The sequence below is a fragment of the Oncorhynchus kisutch genome, linkage group LG10 (assembly GCF_002021735.2).
Source record: "Oncorhynchus kisutch isolate 150728-3 linkage group LG10, Okis_V2, whole genome shotgun sequence".
Lineage (NCBI taxonomy): Eukaryota > Metazoa > Chordata > Actinopteri > Salmoniformes > Salmonidae > Oncorhynchus > Oncorhynchus kisutch.
In genome coordinates this window covers 16,516,550-16,527,082 of record NC_034183.2, presented here as the reverse complement: position 1 = coordinate 16,527,082, position 10,533 = coordinate 16,516,550, and the positions used below count along the sequence as shown (strand labels likewise).

At 42.1% G+C, this 10,533-nt stretch overlaps 1 protein-coding gene across 1 annotated transcript; it reads right to left on the bottom strand.

The window, feature by feature from the left end:
• Nucleotides 1-420: 420 nt before the first annotated feature.
• On the bottom strand, nucleotides 421-10,005 carry LOC109897826 (zinc finger and SCAN domain-containing protein 2-like). Its single transcript, XM_020492423.2, has 2 exons — nucleotides 9,698-10,005; nucleotides 421-2,326 (listed from the first exon to the last, which is right to left on the bottom strand). The coding sequence occupies exons 1-2, from the start codon at nucleotides 9,873-9,875 to the stop codon at nucleotides 1,086-1,088; spliced, it is 1,419 nt and encodes a 472-aa protein (XP_020348012.1). The 5' UTR covers nucleotides 9,876-10,005; the 3' UTR covers nucleotides 421-1,085.
• Nucleotides 10,006-10,533: the final 528 nt, after the last annotated feature.

Sequence of the window (10,533 nt, the reverse complement as noted above, 5' to 3'; positions counted from 1 at the left end):
TAGTGTGGTTTTCCACTTTAATTTTGAGTGTGACACTCAGTGTACAAATCCAGACCTCCATGGGTTGATAAATTTGATTTCCATTGATCATTTTTGTGTGATTTTGTTGTCAGCACATTCAACTATGTAAAGAAAAAAGTATTTAATAAGAATATTTCATTAATTCAGATGTAGGATGTGCTATTTTAGTGTTCCCTTTATTTTTTGAACAGTGTATTATGTTTCATCAATTTGTGACTGAACAACGACACGTATAATATAGAGCTGGCTGGGTTTTCTCTGCATCGCCAGGACAGAGAAACTACGTCTGTGTCACGAGAATTATGTTCTCAATATTCAAAACCCAATTCAATTAAACTACTCAGTCTGCAACCTAGAATTTGTAAAATACTGGTTGAATGAAACAGACGGAGGCCCAGCTATGATAGTCAAAATGTTTATTCACGAGAGCGCTAGTCCGTCAAAGCATAGAGTATACAAAACATCTACACTGAAATGGATTTAACAAGTGATATCAATAAGGCATCAGAGCGTTCACCTTGGTTTTACCTGGTCAGTCTATTTAATGGAAAGAGCAGGTGTACATAATGTATAAGATTTCAAAAACAAAAATGTTTTAAGTACAAAGGGAGGAGTTTCCAAAATGTCTGGTTATCCTATAACTAACAACTGCTCTCTGTTAGATAGTGATGGAGTTCTTACATTCAAGCAGTAATTCCATCATATCTTATTCACCCACGAGTAGTGGTCTGAGACATCGACTCTCAATCTTCGGTCTCCAGACCTTTCCCCAAACAGCACACCGTTAAGTTCTCCCTCTAGTGACAGTTCTATCAATTTTAAATGAAAGACACTGTTTTCTCATTGTGTCTGACTGTTATTTAACGTACCTGATTGGGGAAATAATTTTCTAAATTGAGGGTATCTATTCTCTCCTCTGAGTCCTTAAGGGCACTTTCAGATTGGTGCCAGTGCAGAATCGTTTACCACAGTCACTATGGATACTGTTTCTCTCCAGTATGAATCCAAATGTTTTTAATCTCAGAAGGACACTAGTGCTGAATCCTTTGCCACAAATGGCAATATTATTTCTCCCCTGTGTGGGTCCTCATGTGTAATTTTACATGTCCACTCCGATTAAATGTTTTTCCACAATCAGGACAGCAAAAAGGCTTCTCCCCTGTGTGAATCATAATGTGTCTTTTCAGAGCGCTGCCAGTGCTGAATCCTTGGTCACAATCATGACAGCGATAAGGTTTCTCTCTTGTGTGGGTCCTCATGTGTGTTTTTAGATTTCCCTTCTGGTTGAATCCTTGGCCACAATGACAACAGCTATATGGTTTTTCCCCTGTGTGAATCCTCATGTGTATTTTTAGATCTCCATTCTGACTGAAACATGTGCAACAAATAGGGCATGAAAAAGGTTTCTCCCCAGTGTGAATTCTCATGTGTATTTTTAGACTTCCATTCTGTTTGAATCCTTTGCTACAATGACAACATCGAAATGGAGTCTCCCCAGTGTGGCTTCTCATGTGCACTATCAGCTTACTGTTCTTGCTGAACCCTTTACTACAAACATCACAACAAAAACTAGCTGTAATGTGAGTTTGGAAGTGATCTTCCATACTTTCTGTGGACTGAAAACATTTACCACAAACACCACAAATATCTTCTTTATCTTTATGAGTTTGCACGTGTTTAATTAATGAACCCATTTGATGAAAAGCCTTGCCACACAACTTACAACAGGGAGTAGAATTACTTTGACTGGATGATTTCAGGAGGGACAACTGTGTAGATCTCTTACCCTTACTATTGATATGGGACATTTGTCCTTTTACCATCTTTGTTATTTTTGATTTGACTGACTTAAAACCTGAAGGAGGTCCTCCAGTCTCCCTACCACTGACACTTTGCCTGTTTTCACTCTGAACTATAGTGAAAGGCTGAGAGACACTGGTTGGTTCTGATTCTATGTAGTCCTCTCCATCAGGTTCTGTTTTGATATTTTCAGTTGTAGTACTGGGTAGAGTGTCTCTCTCTCCGTTTCCCTCCTTTTGGGCTTGATAGAGATGTGAGGGCTGAGTTGAGTCTTCATCACGATCACTTTTCACACAGACAGGATTGAATATGAATTCTATGGCATCTGCCTCAAGCCCTTGAATCTGCTCTTCCTCCTGACTGGTCCTGAGTTCCTCCTGCTCTTCTTTAATCTGTGTGGGCTCTGGCTCCTCCGGTCCCAGACTGGGGCTCCACTCCTGCTCACACTGCTGCTGCTCAGGGGGAACCTCTTCTTCAGAGACAGAGAGATTGAGCTGCTGGACATCTGGAAGAAAGGATGAAATAGAAAAGTCAATGACATTGCAGAACTACCTCCTGTTGAACTACCTCCTGCAATAATTAACTTCTGCTAGTAAAGTAGAAAGAAATGGGTCTTTCCATATGAATTCAAATCACCTTTTTGACTGCACCCCTTTTGATTTAAAAAAAACTAACATTCCATACATTTTTGCCCATGAATGCCAAAACAAAGTTAACCCATTTTACATACCCCAACCCTATCATGGGACAACCATATCTTTCTTCATCACTGAAAAATATAAGCTGAAAGTTTACAAACAGGGTTGCAAAACGATTTTTTAAATTTCTTTAGAAAACGTTCAAATAACAATTAGGGAATGTAACCTTTAAAGTCAATGATCTAAAAATGTGTGAGATTGTTCTTCATCGTAGCTTATACCCAATTTTACATAATCTGGAGATACACTACATACAGTACATTCGGAAAGTATTCCTACCTTTACTTTTTTTTTTTACATTACAGCTTTATTCTCAAATGGATTATAAAAATAAATACATCTACACACAATACCCAATAATGACAAAGCAAAAACATATTTTTTGAAATAGCTGCACATGTATTAAATATAAAAACAGAAATATCACACATAACTATTCAGACCCTTTACTCAGTACTTGGTTAAAAACATATTTGGCAGCGATTACAGCCTCAGGTCTTCTTGGGTATGATGCTTGGCACAGCTGTATTTGGGGAGTTTCTCCCATTCTTCTCTGCAGATCCTCAAGGTCTGTCCGGTTGGATGGGGAGCGTCGCTGCACAGCTATTTTCAGGTCTCTCCAGAGATGTTTGATCGGGTTCAAGTCCGTCCTCTGGCTAGGCCACTCAAGGACATTCAGAGACTTGTCCCAAAACCACTCCTGCGTTGTCTTTGCTGTGTGCTTAGGGTTGTTTTCCTGTTGGAAGGTGAATATTCTCCCCAGTCTGAGGTCCTGAGCAGGTTTATCATCAAGGAACTCTGCTGCATTCATCTTTCTCTCAATCCTGACTAGTCTACCAGTCCCTACCAGTCCCTGAAAAACATCACCACAGCTTGATTCTGCCACCACCACGCTTCACCGTATGGATGGTGCCAGGTTCTCTCCAGGTGTGATGCTTGGCATTCAGGCCAAAGAGTTCAATGTTGGTTTCATCAGACCAGAGAATCTTGTTTCTCATGGTCTGCGTGTCTTTAGCTGTCTTTTGGCAAACTTCAAGCGGGCAGTCATGTACCTTTTATTGAGGAGTGGCTTCCATCTGGCCACTACCATAAAGGTCTGATTGGTGGTGTGCTGCAGATATGGTTGTCCTTCTGGAAGGTTCTCCCATCTCCATGAAGGAACTCTGTCAGAGTACCCATCGGGTTCTTAGTTACCTCCCTGGCCAAGGCCGTTCTCCACCGATTGCTCAGTTTGGTCGGGCGGCCAGCTCGAGGAAGAGTCTTGGTGGTTCCAAGCTTCTTCCATTTAAGAATGAGGCCACCGGGACCTTCAATGCTGCAGACATTTTTTGTGACCCTTCCCACGATGTGTGCCTCGACACTATCCTGTCTCGAAGCTCTACGGACAATTCCTTTGACCTCATGGATTGGTTTTAGCTCTGACATGCACTGTCAACGGTGGGACCTTATATAGACAGGTGTGTGTCTTCCCAAATCATGTCCAATCAATATAATTTACCACATGTCGACGCCAATAAAGTTGTAGAAACATCAAGGATGATCAATGGAAACAGGATGCACCGGAGCTCAATTTCCAGTCTCATAGCAAAGGGTCTGAATACTTATGTAAATAAGGTATTTAAATTTATTTTTAATATATTTTCAAAAAAAGGGTTTACTTTATCATTGTGTAAATTGATGAGGGAAAAACATGTATTTATTCAATTTTAGAATAAGGCTAACGTAACAAAATGTGGAAAAAGGAGTCCGAAAACTTTCCGAATGCACTGTACATCCAGAAAGTAGAAACGACATAAATTAATGCAAAAAAACCTGCATCTCCTCCTCTCCTGTGCGTTTGGAAGTGGTAATCAAGTGAGGATTGTAGTACTTTTCCTTCATTTGTAGCTAGTCCAGTAATAGCAACACAGTGCAGTAATACCCACAAGGATGGGGTTACGACTCATTTGTGGCGCAAAAACGTCAAGCTAGCTTTAATGTATGTACAGGATAATCAAATCAAATTTTATTTCTCACATACACATGGTTAGCAGATGTTATAATGCGAGTGTAGCGAAATGCTTGTGCTTCTAGTTCCGACAATGCAGTAATAACCAACAAGTAATCTAGCTAACAATTCCAAAACTACTACCTTATAGACACAAGTGTAAGGGGATAAAGAATATGTACATAAAGATATATGAATGAGTGATGGTACAGAGCGGCATAGGCAAGATACAGTAGATGGTATTGAGTGCAGTATATACATATGAGATGAGTATGTAAACAAAGTGGCATAGTTAAAGTGGCTAGTGATACATGTATTAATTACATAAAGATGCAGTAGATGATAGAGTACAGTATATACATATGAGATGAATAATGTAGGGTATGTAAACATTATATTAGGTAGCATTGTTTAAAATGGCTAGTGATATATTTTACATCATTTCCCATTATTAAAGTGGCTGGAGTTGAGTCAGTGTGTTGGCAGCAGCCACTCAATGTTAGTGGTGGCTGTTTAACAGTCTGATGGCCTTGAGAGAGAAGCTGTTTTTCAGTCTCTCGGTCCCAGCTTTGATGCACCTGTACTGACCTCGCCTTCTGGATGATAGCGGGGTGAACAGGCAGTGGCTCGGGTGGTTGTTGTCCTTGATGATCTTTATGGCCTTCCTGTGACATCGGGTGGTGTAGGTGTCCTGGAGGGCAGGTAGTTTGCCCCCGGTGATGCGTTGTGCAGACTTCACTACCCTCTGGAGAGCCTTATGGTTGTGGGCGGAGCAGTTGCCGTACCAGGCGGTGATACAGCCCGACAGGATGCTCTCGATTGTGCATCTGTAGAAGTTTGTGAGTGCTTTTGGTGACAAGCCGAATTTCTTCAGCCTCCTGAGGTTGAAGAGGCGCTGCTGCGCCTTCTTCACGATGCTGTCTGTGTGGGTGGACCAATTCAGTTTGTCTGTGATGTGTACGCCGAGGAACTGCCGTCTGGGCCTGCAGCCTTGCGAGGGTTGACACGTTTAAATGTTTTCCTCACGTCGGCTGCAGTGAAGGAGAGTCCGCATGTTTTAGTTGCGGGCCGTGTCAGTGGCACTGTATTGTCCTCAAAGCGGGCAAAAAAGTTATTTAGTCTGCCTGGGAGCAAGACATCCTGGTCCCTGACTGGGCTGGTTTTCTTTTTGTAATCCGTGATTGACTGTAGACCCTGCCACATACCTCGTGTCTGAGCCGTTGAATTGAGATTCTACTTTGTCTCTATACTGACGCTTAGCTTGTTTGATTGCCTTGCGGAGGGAAAAGTTACACTGTTTGTATTCGGTCATGTTTCCGGTCACCTTGCCCTGATTAAAAGCAGTGGTTCGGGCTTTCAGTTTCACGCGAATGCTGCCACCAATCCACGGTTTCTGGTTTGGGAATGTTTTAATCGTTGCTATGGGAACGACATCTTCAATGCACGTTCTAATGAACTCGCTCACCGAATCAGCGTATTCGTCAATGTTGTTGTCTGACGCAATATATCGAAACATATCCCAGTCCACGTGATGGAAGCAGTTTTGGAGTGTGGAATCAGATTGGTCGGACCAGCGTTGAACAGACCTCAGCGCTGGAGCTTCTTGTTTTAGTTTCTGTCTGTAGGCAGGGATCAACAAAATGGAGTCGTGGTCAGCTTTTCCGAAAGGAGGGCGGGGCAGGGCCTTATATGCGTCGCGGAAGTTAGAATAGCAGTGATCCAAGGTTTTTCCAGCCCTGGTTGCGCAATCGATATGCTGATAAAATTTAGGGAGTCTTGTTTTCAGATTAGCCTTGTTAAAATCCCCAGCTACAATGAATGCAGCCTCCGGATAAATGGATTCCAGTTTGCAAAGTGTCAAATAAAGTTCGTTCAGAGCCATACGGCTGTTTTTATAATCGAAGAGAATTCCCTTGGTAGATAATGCGGTCGACATTTGATTGTGAGGAATTCTAAATCAGGTGAAAAGAAGGACTTGAGTACCTGTATGTTGTTATGATCACACCACGTCACGTTAACCATGAAGCATACGCCCCCGCCCCTCTTCTTACCAGAAAGATGTTTGTTTCGGTCTGCGCGATGCGTGGAGAAACCAGTTGGCTGCACCGACTCCGACAGCGTCTCTCCAGTGAGCCATGTTTCCGTGAAGCAAAGAACGTTACAGTCTCTGATGTCCCTCTGGAATGCTACTCTTGCTCGGATTTCATCAACCTTGTTGTCAAGAGACTGGACATTGGCGAGAAGAATGCTAGGGAGTGGTGCACGATGTGCCAGTCTCCGGAGTCTGACCAGAAGACCGCTCCGTTTCCCCCTTTTACGAAGTAATTTTTTGGGGTCGCCGGCTGGGATCCATTCCGTTGTCCTGGGTGAAAGGCAGAACACAGGATCCGCTTCGCGAAAGTCATATTCTTGGTCGTACTGATGGTGAGTTGACGCTGCTCTTATGTTCAGTAGTTCTTCTCGACTGTATGTAATGAAACCTAAGATGACATGGGGTACCAATGTAAGAAATAACACGTAAAAAAACTAAAAACTGCATAGTTTCCTAGGAACGCGAAGCGAGGCGGCCATCTCTGTCGGCGCCGGCAGAGGGCCGCCTCGCTTCTAGTCCTTAGGAAACTTTGCAGTATTTTGTTTTTTTTATGTATTATTTCTTACATTGTTAGCCCAGAAAACTTTACGTGTTATTGGAAATCAGAGCGTAGTCAACTTACCAGCATTACGACGAGGAATACGACTGTCCCGAAGCGGATCCTTTGTCCAAACCACCCAGGGCATCTGAACAGATTCCAGAGTCTGAGCCAAAACAATGTCGCCACAGAAGAGGTAGGCGGAGCGGCCTTCTGGTCAGACTTCCGAGACGCGCACACCACTCACCACTTCAGAGTATATTACTTGCTAATGTCCAGTCTCTAGATAACAAGGTAGACGAAGTTAGGGTAAGGGTTGCTTTCCAGAGAGACATCGGGGATTGTACTCTGTTTCATGGAAACATGGCTCTCTCGGGATATGCTGTCGGAGTCGGTACAGCCAACGGGAATCTTTGTGCGTCGCGCCGACAGAAATAAACTGTCGGGGAAAAATAAGGGTGGGGGTGTATGATGCCGGGCAGTTGTCATACCAGGCGGTGATGCAACCGGTCAGAATGCTGTCAATGGTGCAGCTGTAGAACTTTGAGGATCTGGGGACCCATGCCAAATATTTCCAGTCTCCTGAGGGGGACAAGGTTTTGTTGTGCCCTCTTCACAACTGTCTAGGGTGTGTTTGGACCATGATAGTTCGTTGGTGATGTGGACACCAAGGAACTTGAAACTCTCGAACCACTCAACTACAGGCTTGTTGATGTTAATGGACTGAATTCTCTGATCCACCTCTTCGCAGACACCATTCTGTATACTTCTGGTCCTTCTTTGGACACTGTGTTAACAAACCTCCAGACGAGCTTCAATGCCATACAGCAATCCTTCCGTGGCCTCCAACTGCTCTTAAATGCAAGTAAAACTAAATGCATGCTCTTCAACCGATCGCTGCCCGCACCCGCCCGCCTAGCATCACTACTCTGGACGGTTCTGACTTAGAATATGTGGACAACTACAAATACCTAAGTGTCTGGTTAGACTGTAAACTCTCCTTCCAGACTCACCTTAAGCAGCTCCAATCCAAAATTAAATCTAGAAATGGCTTCCTATTTCGCAACAAAGCATCCTTCACTCATGCTGTCAAACAATATGCTACCGATCCTTGACTTCAGCGATGTCATTTACAAAATAGCCTCCAACACTCTACTCAGCAAATTGGATGTAGTCTATCACAGTGCCATCCGTTTTGTCACCAAAGCGCCATATACTACCCACCACTGCGACCTGTATGCGCTTGTTGGCTGGCCCTCGCTTCATATTCATCGCCAAACCCACTGGCTCCAGGTCATCTATAGGTCTTTGCTAGGTAAAGCCCTGCCTTATCTCAGCTCACTGGTCACCATTGCAGCACCCATCCCTAGCACGTGCTCCAGCAGGTATATTTCACTAGTCATCCCCAAAGCCATTTCCTTCCAGTTCTCTTGTTGCCAATGACTGGAACAAATTGCAAAATAAATAAATAATTTTAATTTAAAAAAATATATAAATCACTGAAGCTGGAGTCATATCTCCTTCACTAAGTTTAAGCATCAGCACACAGAGCAGCCTAACATCATTGCACCTGTACACAGCCCATCTGTAAATAGCCCACCCAACTACCTCATCCCCATATTGTTATTATACTTTTTTGATCCTTTACCCCAGTATTTCTACTTGCACATTCATCTTCTGCACATCTATCACTCGAGTTTAATTGCTATATTGTAATTATTTTGCCACTATGGCCTATTTACTGCCTTACCTCCCTAATCTTACTACATTTGCACAAATTGTATATAGATTTTTCTATTGTGTTATTGACTGTATGTTTGTTTATCCCATGTGTTGTTTGTGTCGCACTGCTTTGCTTTATCTTGGCCAGGTCAAAGTTGTAAATGAGAACTTGTTCTCAACTGGCCTACCTGGTTAAATAAAAAAAAAGCCAAATTGATTAGTCACAGGAATCCGGACTAATAAAGCCAATGCAACTGCCTGTTTTACTAAAGGTAGGCCCACTACATGGATGGACATATATACATTTCCATCTCTATGTTTGGTTCAGATTTGGTGTGGCAATTACATATTTTCAACGTTAATTCAAAACCAAAAATGAACCCGATTTCAACTTCCGGAAAATAGATGTTCAACGTCCATAAAATATTCATTTAAACGTCCAGAAAATATGCATTTTAAACGTCCAGAAAATGTATTTTCACATTTCATCAAGACATTTAAATTAACTTCCCCATTGTCATTTGCGGGGTTGTAGGAGGGCAACAATTTTTTGTCTCGCCTAAGGCGGCAGAACGGCCAGGACCGCGCCTGTTAATACAATCTTTGCCTTTACCTAACGAATGGTTGATAATTCTGATCCAATATTCACATTCTGACCATTTTACCATGGACAAACATGTAGCTAACTTAGTTTCGTTCAAATTAAAAAAGGTGCGGCCAAAAAAGTCCCCTTTTTGATTGACTAATCCTAAACTTCATCTACAAAATAACCACCTTTGCTCCAATGTCCTATCAAATGAAGGTTGAGTTAGTTAGACAAACGTAATGGGTTGGCCTACCTGCTCTGTGTAGGTTTATCTCAGGTTGAAGAACAATGTCAATGTCGAGCAGACTCTGTAGACGGAACACTTCCTCCTCATACTCTGCAATAGTTTTTTCAACAACCCCTAATATCTCCTCAGCAGCAGCTGTTAATCTCTCGTTGAGGAAAACCCTCAATAATTTTATTTTAGACATTTGTAGAAAATGCAAGTTAAGTAGCTAGTTTGCCAGACAGATAGCGCGTTGTGTTGTTTTCATCACGTCCGGCATCAGCGACAAAAGCATCCGGTTGCGAAAGGTCGTCACTAGTTACTACAGCCACAAAGTCTTCATTATGGCTAAATCCCCCCTATTTCTACAATTCCTCTTCTTGAAGTACCTCCCCTCGACCTAATTTCCCTTCAAAGAGAGGAAATGTATGGCGGACCAAATCTACTGTAATTAAAAATAAATAAATAAACGCACACATAAATATATACATACATAAATGAATGCATGAATACATACATAAATATATAAATCATTAATTTAATAATTAATCTACTTTTTCATTTTATTCATTTATATTATTTCTTAATTTATTGATTTCTATATTTCTTTCTCCAATATGAAAATGAGGGGGTGTCAAGTAAATGTATGTGGGTGGTATCTAACACATCATTGGTTGATCAATGCCAATGCCACCATTTTATTACGTTTGCAATTGCAACAAATAATCTGCTCAGACCCCAACCAAGGAACATCAAAAGTCGTGCTATAAATTCACAGACTACACAAAGATTCCTTGATGTCCTTCCAGATTCCCTCTGTCTACCCAAGGATGCCAGAGGACAAAAATCAGTTAACCACCTAA